General features: G+C 35.6%; 1 protein-coding gene across 1 annotated transcript in view; it reads left to right on the forward strand.

The window, feature by feature from the left end:
- The window catches only part of LOC150108734 (dual specificity calcium/calmodulin-dependent 3',5'-cyclic nucleotide phosphodiesterase 1A-like), a 663,448-nt gene that overhangs the window by 455,665 nt on the left and 185,231 nt on the right, over positions 1-22,552 (forward strand). Inside the window, exon 6 of the mRNA XM_090416188.1 lies at positions 2,291-2,357. Within this exon, the coding sequence (XP_090272314.1) occupies positions 2,291-2,357 (67 nt within the window). The remainder of the gene's footprint in view (positions 1-2,290; positions 2,358-22,552) is intronic.

Raw genomic sequence — 22,552 nt, forward strand, 5'->3', positions numbered from 1 at the left:
TCTTTCTCCACCCTTACTACGCGTTGCCTCAGTGTTGCACTACCAAATGGGTTAGGTGTTGCACTATCTAGGTATTTGCTTACGTTTGGACTCGCCGAACTTTATATAGTTTCTATATTCGGCATGAAACTCTTTGGGTTTCTTATTCGGCTATGAAACAATATGAGATGTAATATCCCTTAACTTAAATAAGTTCATGTCGCCGAATTGAAGCCTTTGGCTCTACATATAATTAGTAAGATATTCAGTTGTTTGCGGGTGATGTAAAGCTAGTAAAGTTATTGAGTGTAGCGCTGATATAGTGGATCTTCAGTAGGATCTGAATAAGCTGGAAATGTGGGAAGATGAACAAATGAATGGAGAAGTCAGTCTAACGTTGCTAAGTGTAAGGTTTTGAATTTTGGGATCAGAAGATGGGATACTGCATACTTTATATCTGGAAGTATTCTGGAGGAATTTCAGCAAGCACGGGATCTTGAGGTCATGTTGCAAAGATAAAGACAACTCAGGGGATTGCTACAATATCAAGACGAACATTGATCATCAGAGATAAAATGGTAGTGATTCCATTGTACAGGGCCATGATCAGGCCACATCTGTACTACTGTACTCAAATCTGGTCACCGGGGTTTGGAGAGGGGGGGGTGAGATACTTTGGAGAGAGTGTAGAGGTGGTTGACAAAAATGATTTCAGGACTGTGGAATGTGAACTCTGAGGATAAATTGAAGTCAGTCTTCAAAGTTTGGCTAATATAAGGCAAATAGGTGATATGATCGAGACGTTTATTGGGAAACAAAAGGAATAAACATAAATGGAGAAAGGCTGCATCATCTGAAATTTGCATATGATGTTGTCCTGATAGCAGATAATCTTGAAGATCTGGAAGAAAGGCTAAATCAAATGAAGCCTCCACAGTAATTGGATTAAAAATAAATAGAGAAAAAACAAAAAATAATGATTAATAAATACATAAACCATAGAACTGTCAAAGTTGAAAACCATGAAATAGAACAAGTTGCTTCATATGTATATTTGGGCCAATTGTTATCCTTTGAGAATTGCCAAAGAAAGATGTTGAACGAAGAATTCACCTTGGATGGATGGCTTGTGGGAAAATGGAAAATGAGAGACATTCAGAAGTGACATCCCTATGAGCCTAAAAAGGAAAGCTTTCGACTAGCGCATACTTCCTGTCCTAACCTACGGAGGAGAAACATGGACTTAAACAGCTCTAAACAATAAGCTGACAACAACACAACATCGCATGGAAAGAAGTATGCTAAAAGTAACATTAAGAGATAGGAAGACAAATACCTGGATAAGATCTCAAACAGGTGTCATGGATATTGTAAAATACATTAAACAGACTAAGTGGAGATGGGTTGCCCACATTGTCAGATGTAGTGACTGGAGATGGACTAGAAAAACAACAGACTGGAGGCCAATGGATGGAGCAAGACAAAGAGGAAGACCGAGAAGTAAGTTGGAGGAATGAACTGGAACAAATTGCAGGAGTGAGATGGATGGGACAGGCAGAAAACCGAGTGGTCTGGAAAACCATGGGGGAGAACTTCGTCCAGCAGTGGACAAAACCAAAAGGTTGAAGAAGAAGAAGATCGAGACGTTTAACCTGATGAGAAGTATTGGTCGGATGGATACAATAGAGATTTGTCAGATAGTGGAAAATCAGGATAGGACAAGGACTAGAGGGCCATATTTGGAAATTACGCGATGGAATATTGAATAAGAGGGTGATGAGTATTCTTTTTACGTGGAGAGTGGTGGGTGAGTGAAATACCTTGCGTGAATATGTTGTAATACCAAGAATGTGAATGAGTTAAAACTTCCGTACGATAAATATGTTGCAGACAGGAGAGATCTTCCGTAAAACGTCTGTGAACTTTTGGGATATATGTATACTTCTTACATAGTATAATGTAAAATATTCTTTACCTCTTGTATAATGTAATTGTTAGTATATAATATAATCTCTCTCTCTCTCTCTCTCTCTCTCTCTCTCTCTCTCTCTCTCTCTCTCTCTCTCTCTCTCTCTCTCTCTCTCTCACACACACACACACACACACACACACACACACACACACACACACACACACACACACACACACACACACAGAGAGAGAGTCTTTGACTCCAGCAGAATTAAAAAAATAACAAAACTACAGTTTACTTTGAACTTATCAAAAATATCCATTATACTCATGCTGAAACGATTAACTGCATTATAAACCAACAAATGCAATGTAAAAACAAGGTTTTTTTTCCTTTCAGGATATACAGAAGGATGTCCAGTTCGACAGCTGTCTATATTCCAACTCCAGTAGTCTTGTTTCTTAAGGTAAACATTTTTTTTTTTTTTTTACAAATTCACTTGATGATTAGAATGACAGAATTGGTATCTTTAGAAAAGCACAAAATTGTAATAGAGTTTACAAAAATCGCAAAAGATAGCACTAGAATTTTAATTACTAGGAAAATGAGAAACATAATCACACATATCAGTTTTATTGTTATTGATATTTTAGGATCCATTTTGATCCTAAAACTTTTCGTAAAGTAATATATGTCATGCAATTTGAGAACGTAACTGGCCTGAAAAATAAATTGAAATCTTTACGTGTTCACAGTTATGTAGTTCTTGTTCCATGTATATATTGCAAGTTACTATCATACTATTGTAAATATTAACATTCCGTCAGTGGTTTCATATATTATGAATGATTCTTCTTCTTTTCTCAAATTTTAGTTAGAAAACTTTTTTTTCGTTAATAATTCACACGAATTACCGCAACGTAACCAACATTTTACGAATGATTTTATTGGATTGTGAATTTAATTCTTTCTACAGAAAGTAGGAATAGGGAATATAAAAATATGCAATTTTGCAAAATATAAATCCCATAATAATTCCACAATTTTCAATCCCAAAACGGCAGGGATTCCAGTGGGATTCCACGATTAGACTAAAATTCTTTTAGTCTAACGTTTTAGAAATCAATAGTTTTCAGACCTGGCTGACCGACTGGCTAACGCATTCGAGCTCCACCCAACAGGCTGCAGGTTCAAATTCAATCATGGGCGTGAATGTTTGTAAATATCTTCACAGGTAGAAGATGAAATTCACATTGTCCGATGTGAGACCCCCCCCCCCCCAGAAAGGGAGGATTAGAAAAAATTATCGTCGGGGAATTGCAACTGTAGTGGGGTTTCTTCTACGGATCTAACATTATGAAATTTACCTCAGAAAGAATAGTCTTGCTGAGATTGATCAATCACACAGATATTTCTAGGAACCAATCACTGTTCTTTGCATCAATTTGTGCTGTTGATTACTATTATTCATATTTAGCGTATGTGCGGTTGACCTTCCCTATAGAAAATAAGATGGTACAGCACTTCACACATTGTCATACAACTAATCTCAACCCCCTGCAGACGCTTTGAGCTTCCAACTGATTAGTTTTCACATTGGACTTCCCGGTTTCGGTACTAACTCTTTAGAGAGACTTTTAGTCCTTCCTGGGTTTGCTGTGCTTTCTTGCCTGAGATCACACTCTCACCTTTCCATCCGCTGATAATGTTGTTTGAAGTTGATTTTGGTTCATGAAATCTTTCACCAACGTCATGAACACAGGCTAAGGATAATGAGCTCTATGATATTTCAAATCTGTAAGTTATTCTCTACGTCTCATTGAAAATATACAAATGTAGATAGGTTGGTTGGAATTACTGCCAATTAATGCTGAGGTCAGAGTATTACGTTTGTAAATGTGTGTGTGTGTGTGTGTGTGTGTGTGTGTGTGTGTGTGTGTGTGTGTGTGTGTGTGTGTGTGTGTGTGTGTGTGTGTGTGTGTGTGTGTGTGTGTGTGTGTGTGTGTGTGTGTGTGTGTGTGTGTGTGTTCTACTGGTGGCAGGTTTGCTGGGTTTTTTTTTGTTTTGTTTTGTTTTATGAAGTGGAAAACCAGTGTTTCAGAGAGTAAAAACCCACCGCTCCGTATGAGACTTGTTAACTTATCTACAGACAAAAGCTCTTAAAGAGGTTCTTCGTGTCCTAGACAGGATTCGAATCCTGGTCTTCCCAGCTAAATGAATTGCATACATTTGACTTTAGGACTACATCTGTTTATCGGATTAGCATTACAGACTATTTCTGACGAATAGAATATACTTGTTAATATGTTTCGTTATAAAAAAAATATCCAATATTTATTTCAGTATAGTTTTCATTTTTTTTTTCTTTTCTACTAAGGATCCAGTTTCATTTCGTAAACATCTAGTTTTGAATTAAATTTCAATAAATAAATAAATAAAAATAAAAAAAGGAAGAAGATTTTAGTAAAGAGTGTTTTTGGATAAAGAAACAGTTTTTGCTTTTGTTTTAAAGTCAAGCAACCTGCCAGTTCAGATATATTTTATTTTAATTTTAATAAAAGATGGTGGAATATTATTTCTGTTTTTTCTCGTATTGCTTCCGAAAATGGAGTTAAAATGTTCAAAGTATATTTACAATGTGGTTGTGAACTGAATATCTGAATATGAAAGAGGCAAAAAAATACATTTAAGCCTTAGAGACGTAAGAACGCTTTGGTACTTGAGCAGTCAGTAAGGAAATAGGATATTTTACCAATTATCGAAATTGTCACACTTTTAAAAGTCGGTTAGCTATTGATTTGCCAAGAGCTTTAAAAGCTTAGCTACACCGCTGTTAAGTCTGCATAGCCTTTGTCTGCACTATTTTGTTTTGGTGTTTTTTTTTTTTTCCCTCTGCAAATCGAAGAAATTTTCGAATGGATTATTGGGATCTAAAACTGTTATCCATTTCTTCTATAGAGTTATCACAAAATAATCATCAGATGGCTCTACGTTCTCCCTAATCATCACTGAGAGAAGTTATGAGTACTTTAAACGGTACTAATACTGCTTTACTGAGCTAAAAGAAAGAAAGAACAGGGAAATAAATAATGGGATGAGGGTGAGAGACAGATGCGCTCACTGATATTTGCCGCCCTTATAAAATAGAGATATTTGCGCACAAGTATCAGGTAATGGCCGGTTGTCGTTCAGATATCCTTCACATTTCATTCGGACTTAGTAATGGCAGCAAACTTTCTTTTACGTAAATTTCGGTGGTACCAAATGTTACAAGCATGCTTTGATATCGCAATCTTCTTCTGGCACTTTTTTTCTTTCTTTCTTTCCTGCTATACTTTGCTGGGAGCTTCCGTAACTTAGTCGGTAATGAAGATGCAAAATAAAAATGGAATTAAATGCCAATGTAAAGAAAATCATAAAATAAATATCTTAGGTATTTATTTTATGATTTTTGATGGAGAAATACCTTAGGAAACTTATCTACAATAGAGTATGTAACAATGAATAGAAACATTAGGCCTAATATAATAATAATAATTTTAGGAAGTAATCCTGCATTACTTCCTGGAAAATTGCGACTCTGACTACAAAAAAAAAAAAAAAAAAGTATTAATAACATTAAATGGAAGAAAATCACTATTAGAGGAAGAAAGTATTAACACACTATATTAACAAAGAATAAAAGAACACTTCATAAAATAATTTTATTGAAAACGCAGAATTCAAATAAGCCTGGGAAATATTTAAAAATAATCCATTGACACAAAAGGATGAAGAACCCATAATTTGCGAAATAAATTCAATGAAGAAAGTATCAAAGATATAAAAAGCTTAAAAATTAAACTACTAACCAAATCTGGAAAATAAAACCAGAAATGAAAACAGATCGAACACTAATTTTACAGTTCGCAGAAGTAAATATGGATTTTGAATACCAAAGAACTAAATTATGTTAACCTATAAGCATGTCCCTCTAACTGAATAAAAATGCTGGGAAGAACATTTTATTAAATGTATTATTATTATTATTATTATTATTATTATTATTATTATTATTATTATTATTATTATTATTACTGTTACTGATTATTACTATTATTACTACTACTACTTTTATTAGTATTATATTACTATTATTATTGCTAAATGTATTATAAAATGTAAAAGCATTTTTGTTAAGTTTATAAGTTATATATAAAAATACCAGATGAATGGAGAAAAATATTACAGTGCCATTTTTTTTTAAACAAGTGGAAATCAAAAAAAGAAGTAAAAAAAGCAAGCTCTTAAGGTAAACGAAATTTTCTGGATGTTTAAACAAAACAATATGGAGAAAATAAAAATCTCAATATTGCGACTAGGTCAAATATATATAAAAGTATAACAAGACATTTCGGTGAATTTCGGCAATTCACCAAAAAGGCAATTCATCAAATGAACAATTCATCGAACGACAATTCGTCGAAAATGCAATTCACCAAAAAATTTTAAATTTTCGAAATGTTATGAGAAAATTTATCCATTTAGAACACAAAGTGAACGGTGCAGAGTGAGATAGCAATGCTACTTTAATAGGGAAAAATTATAGAACGATATGGTTTCTTATAGTCTTTCTTGTCCGATAACTCTTTCATGTCTGTTCATGGGACTGATATGCCTCTTTCCCTGAAGATAAGCCCAACCATCTCCGTATTATGCCTGCTAACTTGCCTTTAGCCGAACAGGACTGATAAAAAATTATGCGTATCGTAAATGGGATTCAAACTACCCAGGTCTTTCTAACTAAACTGCTTCGTTTATACCGATGAACTACGCAGGCTCCATTATTATTATTATTGTTGCTAGTTAGGATAAGCAACTTCAATACAGCAATTATTATGGGATGAATTTTACTCAGATTCGCTATTTGAAATTTTTACAATTTCAAATAGCGAATTTGAAAATGCTGAACCGTTCCAGTTTTCAGTTCAGCTATATTCGGGGCGACAAAGAAATAACGTGTCCAAATTATGTATTACAATAACTCTCTCACTTAGCGGAATTAGTAGAAGTTGTTGGTACAAGAAGCTGTCTGCATGGTTCAGTTTTTGTTCTAAATGGATCACTTTTATCATAACATTATCGAAAATTTTAAATTTTCGGTGAATTGTTTTTTCGATGAATTGTTCATTCGATGAATTGCCATTTCGATGAATTGCCTTTTCGATGAATTTTCATGTAACCAGTTGGAAGACCATGAGAAGGGTAGAAAAACGTATTTTAATGGATGGAAATTGTCGCAACAGGTCTAACGAGCGAGGATAATGTTCGTTTCCCTCACACCTGTTTCATATATTACTTCTAACTCAGCAGTTTTCAAACTGTTGATTGACAAAGAAATGATAGTTTTCTTTTCTTTTTTTTTAAATCAGGAATTTCATCTTCAATACATATCCAGCTTTCTGCAGTAAAGCCTTATTTTCAGAATTTTAGAAAAAATTAAATAAAATAAAAATCTAGGTCTTGCAGTTTCTCCTTACAAGGCATTGATTGAAGTGATGGTGATTACCAAAAATCTTTGTTAGAGGAAAGAATAACTGCTAAACGAAGTCTGCTACACCCGATACTGAGCTTCCTTCCAAAATCTACCTTAATGGCATTTTTCTCAGACTACTTGATGCAGCATTGAACCATTAGTGAATGCATTTGTAATGTCAGTGAGAAGATTTTTTTCTTTCGTGAAAATCTGAACACTCTCTCTCTCTCTCTCTCTCTCTCTCACACACACACACACACACACACACACACACACACACACACACACACACACACACACACACACACACACACACACACACACACACACACAAAGACCTTTCGATAACGAACCATGATTGTATAATATTGTAATATTCCTTGTTGTCTTGACAAATTGATGCATTTGACTCATCCGTTTCGTCGCTGACTCGTATTAGACGAATGTTATCTTACTTCGATGCTATATCCAGTGGGCAATTACGTGATAATGCATCTATCACAATATTACCCTTTAGACATTCGACGTTTGCACTTGTATCTTTTCCTTGACACATCGCCAATTATTAATGTTTTCCTTAGTAGTTAAGGTCGCAATTCGGCAATGGTAGCAATTGAACAGAGCGCCGTTGATAGTTTCGATGAGTCCATAGCAAAGGCAATAATGTGGCAAATAATTAAATGTATGCCAAATGAAATCCATGTTAATAACAGGGAAAAGAAACATCAACTAATTTGATATTGCACAGTCGTAACAAGTCGTGACTAGTCAATAGTTCCGTAAGACAGTTTCGATGATCCAGTGGAATTTTGATGAATCGTTGCAACGTATTACAGAACAAGTATTGGAGATTAATTCAAATTAATACGAGTCAGTAACAGTTGCAAACTCCTTGCAATTGTCATTGCACGTGCCTTGCACTGACTCAGCGAATATCCTTCAGTATTGTCTCCTCGTTTAATATTAAGCATCCGTGCTCAATCACAATTTTTATTTGAACTCTCAGGAGGTGCATTCATAATACGATTAATAACAATATATTGAAATTATCAGAATGAAGCTTCGATCGTTAGCAAAACAAATAAATTAAGTAGCTTTGAAAATAAAAGAAATGGGAATTTCATATGGCTTATCTCATAATAGCTACGTTTTTACTTCGAAAGAAGTAAAAAAATAAAGAACTACATCATTTTGAAATTGCGGAACGTTAGTTCTTGTGAATATCTTCTTTTTGAAGCTGAGTTCGAATCCCGTCTAAGTCGCCAAGAACCTTTATAAGACTTTCAATTAAAAGTGAGGCAGTCTCATATAAATGTAGCATGGTTTCAGGAAACTCAGGTTTTGTTTTTTGTTGTTGTTGTTGTTTGTTTGTTTGTTTGTTATTGTTTTCCTTTCCCAAAACGGTCCAGAAGAATATACACAGATACAAACATAACAACACTGGCCTTGAGGAGAATTCTAGATAACTCAACCCAACTTAGATTGAATAACCAGAAATTATCATCGACATGTACATGCATAAATATTATTATAGCACTTAAACGGACCTCCAAGAAAGATAATTTAATCTCTTATTATATACTGATTTCATTGTTCTCTATGTTGATAAATAGTAAGTGTAATGTTGAAGATCACAACTCAGTTTTGTAGTTCCTCGCACAGTGAGTTGTTTAGTTAGTTGTCCAATGCTGATGAAGTATTTTCCATTCAGAACAATTGAATGGAAAATATTGAACAATGCGAAATATTGAATATTTACAAGATTGCATGCCCCATTTATTATATGTTCAAACAGTATTGATTAAAAAAAATAATGAACAATTTTTTTCTTAATTCTTCTTATATAAATAAACTTGATATAATATTTCCAGCTTGCCTTGAAAGAAATATGGAAATATTTACTACTTACATTCAACTTCTCAAAGTGAGTTGGTAATCGATACTAAGGAGAGTAATCAGCATTGGTTTAGAATTCTAAATCTAATTTGGGAGACAACATTCTGGATATCTGTTTCAATTAGGGATTTATTTCTCTTCCTTTTAATCTCCCTGTTCTCCAACAGACAAATTAACATCCACACGTGTAATCTCAAACAAATAAGACCCATGGGAGGTCTTAGTGCCTAATCACCGTACATCCCACAACCGGGGATATTTATGTAGAAAGAAGGAAAAACCAATTTAGAAAGATCTGTTCACTTCTCCGTGCAATTTCCGCCTTTACTGGCATGCAGGATTATAACTCTAGAAACAGATGAGTAGCGCTCTAAAGAATTCCATTAACGCAGAAGCTTTTTTTTCTTATTAGTAAGAAATAATTAACAATCCAAGTTTTGGCTTCAACTTTTTTTCCCAGAACACGATAGAGCGCATTTTTATCGGCAAATATCGATGGAGATTTTACAGTGTTGTTTTAATTGAAACAAGTATCTTTCACGTTTCCTGAGCTTAATGTAACTTATTTGTCTGAACAGCATGACATTTCACCACATCCTGCATCGCTGTTCATGACACTTATCTAAACAAGTTACGTGCGATTCAAATCAGCAGTCAGCTCTTTCCAACATAGAATAAGTGGAACCCTATCTCTACTGAAATTATTTAAGCGTTCGAATGTGGGGAACACTTACATCATTCACCTATTTGGCAACTATTCTTTCATATTATACGGTACTAATCATTTGGTATTAAAAATTAATTTTCATAAATCCATCAAGGTAAAACAACTTTATTATTTTCAGGACTAAAGCTCTTTTATACTTTAGAGTAGGCGAACTGCCTGTGCGGTGCTACAAAGATAAATAACTTTACAGTCAGTTTTATGAAGGCATGTTTACTCTCACTTTAAAATGAAGTTGTGTTTACGACAAACATTTAGTAATATTTCTAGAGGTGGAATTCAGTTTGTTGAATTGACGCAGCATTTCAGAATATCAGTGAATTAAGCCATAGTGAATAGATATAGTGGTTATTCTCTCTCTCTCTCAGAAAAAAAAAACTCGTAAATTTAAACAGGAATGCCATTCAGCTTCATAAATTTAAGGACAAAGACATAGTTATCCTTAAACGATATTTGCCGAGATAATAGCGTTTCTGCTCTCCAGTTTATAGACTGTGAATTCAAATCTCATTGTCACATGGATGTTTGTGAGTGTCTTTAGACGGACGAGTGCGAAAAAAAAAAAAAAAAAAAGTAGCACTGTTCTCTATCGCAAGAATTTCAGATGTTCTAACACTCTCCATGCTCCAATGGGCTTACGTTTTTTTGCGAATGGGATTAAAATAAAATACTGTTGGAATTTGTAGGCATTTTATCTGTCCCAAAATATCACAAAGTTTTAGATTAGGGAAAATGAAAAATGTATATTTTATTTTCATAACACAAACTGGTTCCTATAATAATAATAATACACCGTACCACACTAACATGCTTTTGTTTATATTCGCCATAATCGACAATAGAAAATATGCGTGATGATTTTAAAAAATAAAATAAAATAGTTTGGAATCGTTTTAAATGATTTTTAAGTCTTTGCGATGTTAAGACCTTATGTTTCTCGTCTGAAATATTCAAAGAAAATACGTGTTTAATGGTGTGATGTTATTGCTAGATATAAAAGTTTTCTATACATAGGCAAAATTAATCGCTTCGCAAATCACCCCCAGCTCTATAGAATCTAAGGAACAAAGACACCCACAGTTTTGAAATAATATTCCACGGGGAAAGGAAAGGGAAAGAAAATGAGAAAATTACTTTGTTAATATAAATTCAACATTATAAATTCATTGAAAATGTTGAGTCTCTATGTATGTTTGAGTATTTTATGGGACAGCCTCTTCAAAGAAGGAACAAATAATTATTTTCGCAGCTCTGTGATTTTAAGTAATAAAAAAGAAATGCTCTGAATATATATCCCGAAAAAGGGTTTTTGAGAACCAGATTCATCTTGAAATAAATGAAACTGGTCAATTTATTTATTTTTTTTTTTTACAGCAAGTCGCATGACGTTTAAAACAAATAAAAGTTTTGTTGTCGTTGTTTTCCCCTCTATCCGATCAGCTGCATATCAAAATCACAGGAGAAATACACCGCTCTTATCTACGCCCGAATAACTCAGGAACTGACTGAAAATAAATAAATAAATAAATCTACCCTGTAGATACCAGTAAAGCTGAACACTATTTTGGTGTCCGTGTGATATTTCATCAGTCCTTATTTCCAACTTCTTATTCATTTTATGCAACAGCTGTGACACTCTGTCTTCATAAACCTGAGTTTCTTTACTCATTCAGCTCCATATTGCATTGACCAGGTTGATAGTTTTAGTAAAATTGGCGCTCCTTAGTTCAACAAACTTTTCTACACCTGTCACCCACATACCACCTGCATTGATGAGAGTTATTCTTTCAGATTCATTCATTCTTTCTTTCACTTTCAACATAACGATAAAATTCTTCTGGGTTGTTTTAACTTGCAGAGCCAGTTTCTTTTCATACTCACACTTCTTTCTGCACAATAGTTGTAACTCTTATGCCTGGACCGTATAATTTTCATTACTGACAGCCAGCAAAGGTTGATCGATTGGTAGAGCCTCTGCTACTAATGGCTCACGCCAAACGTTAAACAAGTTTGAGCGCGGTTACTAGTTGAAAGGGAATCAATCGTTCGATGCTGTTCGCACACTCTCCCTCGTTGAGTCTTTGGACTCCCTGGAGGTGTCACATAATAATAATAATTGCTGACTTTTTCTTGTTTTTTGTATTTAATGGGATTGCACATCCATTTCACCCTTGCACTGTTTATTCTTCGAACTCTAGGGACACATTCCGATATTGCATTATTGATATATTTAAATATATACAGGGTGTTCGGGATAAATTTGATATTTTTATAATTAATTATATTTTTCCGTAAGTTACATGTATTAACACACACTTCTCTTCATTTAAAAGTTTGGACCCTTCTTCATTCACATACAAGATGTCAGAAAGGATGGATAGCTGGAACCCACCTGAATCATGGAAGAGAATAACTTGTATCATGATGATTCGTGCCCGCCATCAAAATAAGGATATTACGACTGCTGCCCAATGCTCCCTGAATACAGTAAAAACAATCAGGCATGAACTAGAGACTTGCAATGGTGACTACGAGGATGTAGCAAGAAGAAAGATCCCTAGCAGACGATCTGATTGCGTTCGTACAGCAGAATTCCTCGCAAATCTGCAGGAACAGGTGTTGAAGAACCCTGGCATTGGAATTCGGGCTTTGTTCGTGGAGTTGCTAACTGTAGTCAAGCCCTGGATAACAAGGGTAGGCAATGGTAGGCCGTATGTATGGCAGCAGGATTCGGCCCCTTGCCACACCTCTGGGAAAAGTCAAAAATGGTTGTCTGAAAATTTTTACGACTTCACCAGTCCAAATGTTTGGCCTCCAAACTCCCCAGACCTTAACCCCATGGATTATTTTGTATGGGGCGCAGTTGAAAAAGACACCAATCGCACTTCCAGTAATACAAAAGCCCAGTTAATGGATAAAATTAAAACAGTTTTTGCGGCCCTTCCCAGGGAGACTGTAGCATCAGCTTGTTCGAGGTTCCGAAGCAGAATTGAAGCTGTGACCGATGCTAATGGTGGTTATTTTGAGTAAATCTTGTTGATAGTATTGTAATTAACTCTGCCTGTAATGTTTTTTTGTCAATTCATTAAATTTAATAGATACAAAGAAGATTTTCTTTTTCCTTACGAAACTGTCAAATTTATCCCGAACACCCTGTATATATATTTTTTTTTTTTCACTTTCACTCTCTCTCTCTTCCAGCAGTCCTTAATATCTTCTACTCAAGCTGTATCAATCACCAGACAAATCGTTTGCTCCTACCAGAACTACGAGTACCATCTCTTTTACTGTATGTTTCTTTTCTGCTTTTCGATTACATTCTTAAATTTTTGGATTTCAGATCCTAGAAAACTCGAAGTAGTAACATTGTCATTACGGCATGCTTTATAATTCTACAGGATGGTTCAAAATTCCACATACAAATTTTGAGGGGAGGTAGAGCATATCAAAACCAAACATATTCACATAGGAAAGCATGACCGGAAACGCCACCCGAAAGTGATAGAAGGCGCTGTTTGCCAGCGCTCCTACTGAGCAATTGGGGCTTCCTCATTCAAGCTTTCGACGTTGTACGAACAACATGCATCGTTTTATGTTTCAATAAGAAAATACCGTGAGTAGACATATGAATTAAAAATTATAATAACGGAATTAAGAGCCTGTGTAGCTCAGTGGATGTGGCGTTTGCCAATCACGGCGCTTGGCCGCACGAAGGAAGACTTGGTTTCGAGTCTAGTCGGCGACTAGAGGTAATTTTTCTAAGCCTTTTTTCGACCGGTTCCCGAGTTAGTCGATCTCTGGCACGGGCAAGCAGGTTTTTCCTCCCGGAAACTCGGGTTTTTCGTCCTGTAAACTCAAGAAAATCGACCGTAGAACCCACATTATTTCAGACATTAAATATATTGTGTTAGGGTTAGGGACCACGAGATGGCCGCACATTTGAGCCGTCTCTCTTTACTGAGTACCGCTTAATTAGTGATAGCCTTGGGCCATCTATCTCTGATTGGTACCAGTGGAGATTGAACTGCCCACTCAGTCTCCAAAAAGTTAGATAGGGCTAAATGGCCTCGCCTACTCCCCGTATACGGGAATTAAAAAAAAAAAAAAAAAAAAAAAACGGCGTTAGCTGAATAACGGAATTAACTCAAGTAAAATATTATTTATTAGTATAATTTACACCTGTGTATCACAGGCATCTTCAGTACATTTATATCTTCTATTATATACTACTATATATTTCTACTATATATATAAATAACGTTTTAATTGTGTGTATATATATATATATATATATATATATATATATATATATATATATATACACAATTAAAACGTTAGGAAAGATGAGCTGATTTATAAAGCTATCTCCCATGGGATAGACGTAAACCATCGGATCAGTTTAAGTTAGGAGAGTGAAGTAAAGTTTCACGTTCTTTATAAAGCCGTTCCATGAGGAACCGACTTTTGTGAAGGACTCTTGTCTTGTTCCAATGAACTCTATGTCTAGTAATTAAAGCATGTTCTGCAAATCCAGACTGTTCAGGTTCAAGGTATTGAATATAAGACTGGTGTTCTTCTAGCCGAATAGAGGCATTTCTTCCTGTTTGTCAGAATTAAGATAATCCACAAGAGCAAAGAATCTGGTAGACACCTGGATAACTAAGACGTGGAAGCTTGTCCTATGGAGAAGTGAGGTGGAGATTTTTCTGAAAGGTCGAAAGGCAACAAAAATATTTAGTGGTTTTAAAACTTTTGCTATGCGTTCACTAATGCCTTGCACATAAGGGAGAGGAATGAGCGTTATTTCTTCTGTATTTCAAGAGGAAGACATTAAAACTACTCAACGCTCTTTTGACGAAGGAATTCTTATATCTATTAGATAAAGAGGACGAAATAATATATTGCAGTTCTTTTTGTAACAGATCGTCTGAAGAACAAAAGGAGTGGGCCCGATGAACCAGTGTTTTAATAGTTTCTGCCTTTTGACTGGGATGGTGATGCGATTCATCATGTATATAATGGCCTGTATGAGTCTTCTTTCTATAGACTGAGAAATGTAAGTGACCATCCGGTTGGCAAAGAATTAAAAGATCTAAAAAGGCTAACTGCTTATTTGATTCTACTTCTAGGGTGAACTGGATCCTTGGATGAAGTGCATTTAACTTAGAGAGAAACTGTTGTTGTAGTTCACCAGAAGAGCCATTCCAGATAGCAAAACTGTCATTGACATATCTGAACCAACCAGTAGGTCTAAGAGAAATGTTGTCAAAAATACGTTGTTCAAAGTGCTCCATAAAGAAGGTGGCGATAGGAGGAGAAAGAGGATTGGCAATTGTATCAAGTTGTATCAAATTGTTGATACAAATTGCTTTTAAAGGAAAAATAACCAGAATGTATTACAAAAGCAAATATTTTACAATCTCTAAAGGAAATTCTTGTTGCAGTAATTCAATGCTCTCAGATAAAGGAACATTGGTAAATAATGAAAAACCATCTAAACTGATCACAATATCCGAAATGCCCAAAAGAAGATCTGAAATTTAATTTTTGAAATCCAAAGTATTTGTTTATATAAGTATCAGTTCTTCTAGTTGAAAAATGAGTAAACTTGATAGAAATTTAAAAATTTTATAAGTGCGACAACCTATACAATCTACAACTGGCATTAACAGAATAATATTCCGAAAGCGTTGTTAGATGGTTCAGATTATTTCTACCTGCTGTAAAATAAAACAAGTTTTTAGGTTTAATCTTATTTAATCTTACATCAAATGGCTTCAAAGCCGCTATCACTGTGAGAATGTGCAAGGGAATTAGCAACGACTCTGACTAGGCTCTTTAAGTCTCTTCTCTGGTACAGTTCCAAGGGAGTGGAAAGAGGGCAAAATAATTCCCTTGCATAAGGGAGGTTCTGAGACTGCACGTGGTTATAGACCAATATTTATCAATGCCATCCATGAAGCCTTATCTCACATATCACAATTGGTCATCTAACAACTACCCTCACACATTATATCCACAGTTCTATCATGAAATTTTTGTTTCTTTGCAGACATTCTTCACCTTTCAACTCCATCTTCAGTAAACATCTCCCATGCTTTCAAATTTATCTCATACATGCACATCTTAGCTATCATGCCATTCATAATCATTCCTTCTCAGTTCTCTGCTTATACCTTAACAATACATGCACACACAACGCCATCTCATACTTCTGTTTCACTGCATCTAAAAACGATCCTTGAATCCTCTGCTACACCAGTAAAATTTGATGTCAACTACTCCTTTCCCTCCCTATGGCCTAAGTTTGATGGATGGAAAGATTTGTATGATGCTGATGAACTGCAATTAAATGGATTCGTGAAGAGTATGGAAGTGCAAAGTCAGGAAAACTAAACCAATTAGGGTTAATGCAGATGTGTGTGTGTGTGTGTGTGTGTGTGTGTGTAGGCACCCATGAACACGTGAATGGAAAAAATATGTGGAATCTAGTCTCTACAGTAGTGGTGGATTAAACCCTGTGGAGGCCTAAGGGCCTTCACAGGGTTTAATCATTGTACTAATCAGTAGATTAGTACGAGTGTATGTTGAGTAATAATTATTGCAAATTTAATTTTGGAGACATAGATTAGAAAGAGGGAAGATCACATGGCAGGAAGGAAATGGAATTTGCACACTTATTGAGAGAGAATTATTTGAAGCAGAATGTCATGGAGGGGACTGAGGGTATGAGAATGGAATTTTGTTGAACCGTCAGAAGACCTTATCATAACTAAGGTGGCTACATTGCATCCAACTGGAGAAAGTGATCATGTGGTCTTGACTTGGGAGATCGCAAACCACATGGAAGTTCCAGTTAAAAAGGAGTATGTGTGGAACTATAAGATAGGATCGTGATACACTTAGGAGCAGATGGAAGCAGAACCATGAAATAAAAAATCTACAAGGGATGGACGTTCACATTAGGGTCAAGGAATATCTGAAGTAAGCAACGTTACTGTATAACCAAGGTCAGGAAGATAAATGCTGTTGGCACATTGGACTCCCTGGAGATGTCAGATAATAATAATAATAATTTAAAACATTTACACACAATGGCCTAGAAATAAAATTTCTAAATATTCACACACACACACACACACAAAAACATACATAAATAAAATTAAATAAATAAATAATAAAAATAAGCAAATACAGAAATAAGCTCCTCCATAGCGTAGGTGGAGGGATACCGGAACATTATGCCCTTCGATTAAAAAAAACTGTTTGAACTGTAAAAGGTCGGTTTATTTAATGCTCCTATGAAATTGGTAATGGTTATCCATTTTTTTATAGAATAATTAGTTTTCTGTATAGTATATTACTGTTGATTTTCATGTGTTAGAATATGTGGTATATTTCCTAATCTTTTGATGGGATACTGTAAAATTAGAATACTAGTCTAAAATGGCTCCAAAATCTCTCACGAGCATTAGCAGAAAGAAAGAGGAATGTGCTAATGAAATTGTGAACATGGAGGCTTGTCCCAATTAACAGAATCATGGCATTTCGAAAAGTAATGAGGGCATTGAGAATGAATTGAATTTGTAAATATCTAGATAAAACAAATTATTTTATGCAAGACGAGGAAATTGGAATTAGTTGAAAGCGGTTGGAGAGGCATCATAAGGATGAGAAAGGTAGGCAGTAAAAGGAAAAAAAACAAAGAATTGAATCAAGTAAGATAATGGAGAATGATAATCAGGTAATCAAGTTGATTATAAAAATAATGATATTATATGCTTATGGATATACAGGGTGGTTCAAAATTCCATGCAAACTTTGAGGGGAAGTAGAGAACATCAAAATCAACCATTTTCACATAGGAAAGCATGACCGGAAACGCCACGGAAGTTACTAACAGGGACTCAAAGATACAGAAATAACACAAGCAGAGCCATCGCCAGATTAGATCGCGCCCTAAGGCAAACAATTGAATATTGCCCCTGATGGATTAGAAGACAAAAATATAAGAAAATCTCCAATTGCTATTTTGTTTTTATTACAAGGGAAACATTAATCAAAACGATTACATAATAATACTGTTAAAGGTTCAGAAGACCTTATCGTAACTAAGGTGGCTACATTGCATCCAACTGGAGAAAGCCTTTAGCCTTCTACGGAGATTCTACTTCCAAACAGTGTGCTAGATACGGTAAGGTATTGGTAAAGAAGGTGAATGCATTAACAGAATAATATTCCTAAGGCGTTGTAAGATGGCTCAGGTTATTTCTCCCTGCTCTAAAATAAAAGACATTTTTAGGTCCCCAAGAGCTCATCGGATCTATTTTCAAGCAAGTAGGTCTCTTTTAAATTATCAGCTGCACGACGATAAAAAATCTCTAGCCCTCTTAAATAGAGAAATTGTGGATATCAAGAACGCTCTAGAATCTGTATTATCGGCTGAAACTTTTAACACTATTTTGCGCATATCTTCACCTCGGTTCCTTCTTGATGGGGAGGAGCTGGAGAGGATCCAGAGGCGAGTGACTAAGATGATAACAGGTCTATGGAATGAACCATATGAGAACAGGTTGAAGATTTGTGGGTTGCAGAAACTAGTTGATAGGCGGAGGGGAGATATGATTGAGACATTCAAATTGCTAAAGGGATTCTATAGGATTAATTCAGAGGATATTTTTGAGATCAGGACTGGTAGTGGGAGAACTAGGGGACACCTATGGAAGCTGGGCAAGAGTGTGGTTAGCAGGGGTGTTAGAGCTGGGTTCTTTACTTTTAGAGTGGTAAATGAGTGGAATAAGCTGCCAGAGTCTGTTGTGGGTGCTATGACGGTGAACGAGTTCAAGACAAGGTATGATAGATACTGTGAGAATGTAATCGCATAGTTGTGTGGACATGATGTTTAGGGCCTACCTCGATGAGTCTAAGGACTCCTGGAGTCGCCCGAAATAATAATAATAATAATAATAATAATAATAATAATAATAATAATAATAATCTTCAAATTCTTACCTAAAGGTTTTTAATGATTCTCGTGATAAGTTAAAGCATAAGTTTGAATCACTGGTGAGCCTCCCTAGATCCAGCACTAATGTTAGTGATACAGATAAAGTAGTTACAATGTTTTCGCCCGTCCACTAACAGACAGTGAACGTTTTGTTTTATCAAAAGGACACGATTTCGCCGTTGCGCCTAATAAGGCACCCCTGATGGATTTTTTCATAACATAGACAGAGGTATTCGATCCTCATCCCAAAAAACAGCCAACTGGTTGTGTTTTGAATGTTTGAAAATTCTTTTTAATGTTAAGCCTCCTCGTCCTAATCTATCTTACTCTGAATTTTAAGCACTAAAATCAGTGTTTTAATGAATTAATAATAATTTAATTATTATGAAAGCTGACAAAGGAAGGCTGTAGTTATTCAAGATAGGAAAGCATATGAGAAAAAAATGTCTATTACTCCGCGACTATTCAACTTATATGTCCCTTACATCCAGTGGTGTGTTGGTAAATTTTTAACAACCGGATCACTTTATGTTTAACAACGGGCTCGCTTTATGAAAAATTTGATTCTTCACAAAGTTCTATTGTATCTTCAGATGTCTTTATTATTATTATTATTATTATTATTATTATTATTATTATTATTTTAACGGTGTCTCCATGGAGTCAAAAGACTCATCGCGGGAGACCCGACATTGACACACTAACCATTATTTACACAATACCTGTCATACCTCTCCTTAAACTCATTCACAGTTGAAGCATTCACAACCAGTTCTGTTTCTGGTTGTGAAATCTTTGTTTCTGTTTCTTCAAATGTTGTCCTTTTAATATTTAAAAAGTTTCGTTCTATTTCATTTTTTCAACTAACGGCTATCCGCTTTTTCGACCGCAAAACTCTAACCCTGATTAAAATTATTTTAATTATTAAAAAAAAATCCGAAATAAAAACATATATTAAAGAAAATTTTCCTATATTACTTACAACTTACCTATTATCAAATGAAATCCTGAACAAAAAAAAAAAAAATGTAACACTAATATTACCACTCGTAGTCGATCAAATGACCAGAGGCTGTAGCCGTCGCGACGAATTTTTGTATTTATCGATAGTGCAACAATGTTGCATTTCCAAGAAAGTTGACACAATTTTCCTATGTAATGTTTCTAATTTCGTTAGGTAGCTGTTTGATGTATTTGCTTAGACTGTTATACCTGAGTAGAGATTCGCAAATACCGTGATATAAGAAGTTTTTTTTATATTTTTTATGTTAGATGGAATCATGATTCGCCGAAAAATAAGGCATTATTGTTTATTCAAATACCCAGTTCGGGAGTTTTGATAACGTGTTTGTGTTTTAATGAATACGGACATTGTTTAGTAAATAAAATCGTTTCCAAATTCCCGTCGTAAATTGAGTTTGTGTTTTGTGAATTCTCCTTTATGCATTTATTTTTGATAATAATAATAATAATAATCATATATGTAAGTGTTTATTTACGAGAAAAAGTATATACCACCATTGATCATCTATACTTTCATAAAGAATTTTAATAACCGGCCTCGCCCGACTTAAAAACATTAATAACCGGCTCGCTAAATTTGAAAAATTTTAACAACCGGCTCGTAGGAGCCGGTCCCAACACACCACTGCTTACATCAGATCCTACCGGGAGTCAATTGAAGAGACTTAATTCTCTTATAGATATGTTTCTCCATGGGATGAAGATCAGAAGAAAAAACTTAAAACCTTCTTCGGTCGTCCACCTAGATTGTGTGGTCTTCCAAATGTTCATAAACCAGGTATTCCGTTGATGCCAGTTGTAGATTGTATAGGCTGTCCCACTTATAAAATTTCTAAATTTTTATCAAATTTACTCACATCTTCAACTAGAAGATCTGATACTTATATAAAAAAATACTTTGGATTTCAAAAATAAAATTTCAGATCTTCGTTTGGACGTTTCGGATATTGTGATCGATTTAGATGTTTTTTTCATTATTTACCAATGTTCCTTTATCTGAGAGCATTGAATTACTGCAACTAGAATTTCCTTTAGACATTGTAGTGCGTTTGCGGTATGCTGAGGCACGAAAAGCTGCTTCTGAGCAGTAAAGACAGCAAAGCAGAACGCTTGGGAATCCTTTGGAGATATATTCGACTCATTCTATGCGAATGCAAACAAAGTATTCTGGCAGACCATCCGCCGCCATCGAGGGAGGAAAAAATCGTGCACAGTAAGGGCAATTAAGACCTCTGATTGTGCTCTTTTAACAACCGAGAAGGATATCCTTCACAGATGGAGGGAATACTTTGAGAGCCTTCTTAACCCGGGTGGCCCAGCAGTTGTGGACATCTAAGAGGTGCAGATCGGGGAAATGACTAGTCTCACAGCAGAAGAGGTCCATTTACAATAAAATCTCTAAAATCGGGCAAGGCTGCTGGCAATGATGAAATTCGGCCCGAAATGCTGAAAGCCTTAAATCTAGACGGTATTCTCTGGCTGACTCGAGTGTGTCAGGCTGCTTGGATATCTGGGAGAGCACCAAAGCAATGGCAGGCAGGCATAATAATACCAGTCTTCCAGAAGGGAGATCAGAAGGATTGCAGTAACTATCATGGTATCTCTCTGCTCAGCCTGCCTGGGAAAGTGTATTTGGAAAAACGGTGCAGGAACATAGCTGAGTCAAAGTTCCAGGAAGAACAATGTGTTATCTTCCTGGTAGAAGCACAACTGACCAAATCTTCACTTTAAGGCAAGTCTTTGAGAAATCTTGGGAATATGCCAAGAATGTCTACACATGTTTAGTGGACTTGGAGAAGGCATATGACCAGGTTCCTCGGGATAAGCTTTGACAAGTAGTACAGGAGTATGGAGTGGATGGCCAACTATTAGCTGCCATCAAGTCCCTGTATGAATGCCTAGAGTTTTGTGTCAGGGTAAACAGCACAAAGTCTGAACCTTTAACAGTCTCTGTTTGCTTCTTCTAAGGGTGTGTTCTGTCACCCCTCCTTTTCATAATATTTATGGACTGGATTGATAGGCACAGCTGAGGCAGTGAGTGTGTCAGAATTGGAAGATGTAGCATTGGACCTCTGCTTTTTGCAGATGACCTAGTTCTGGTTAGCTCTTCCACAGATTACCTCCAGCAGACCCTGGATAGGTTTGTATCTGTTTGTGCAGATGCTGGAATGACGATCAGTGTGGCCAAAACTGAAACATTTATGGTCTCAAAACAACCATCCCAGTGCACTCTACATGTAAGTGGAGTCCCAATGAGGCAGGTGGAGAAGTTTAAATACCTTGGGTCCATATTCACGAATGATGGAAAATGGGATGTATAGCTAGATACTCGAATTGGCTTAGCAAGCACAATATTGTGGGAGCTTGCCCGTTTGGTAGTATTGAAGCGGGAGTTAAGCTAGAAGGCAAAGCTGGCTGTCTTCAATACAGTCTATGTATTGAAGACAGCTGAGAAGCAGCGATTGCGTATTGAGGGTTCCCGAATCGCAGAGCTTC

This window comes from Typopeltis vanoorti, chromosome 3, assembly GCF_054136105.1.
Source record: "Typopeltis vanoorti isolate ZY-2024b chromosome 3, IOZ_Tvanoo_1.0, whole genome shotgun sequence".
In the NCBI taxonomy this organism is placed as follows: Eukaryota; Metazoa; Arthropoda; class Arachnida; order Uropygi; family Thelyphonidae; genus Typopeltis; species Typopeltis vanoorti.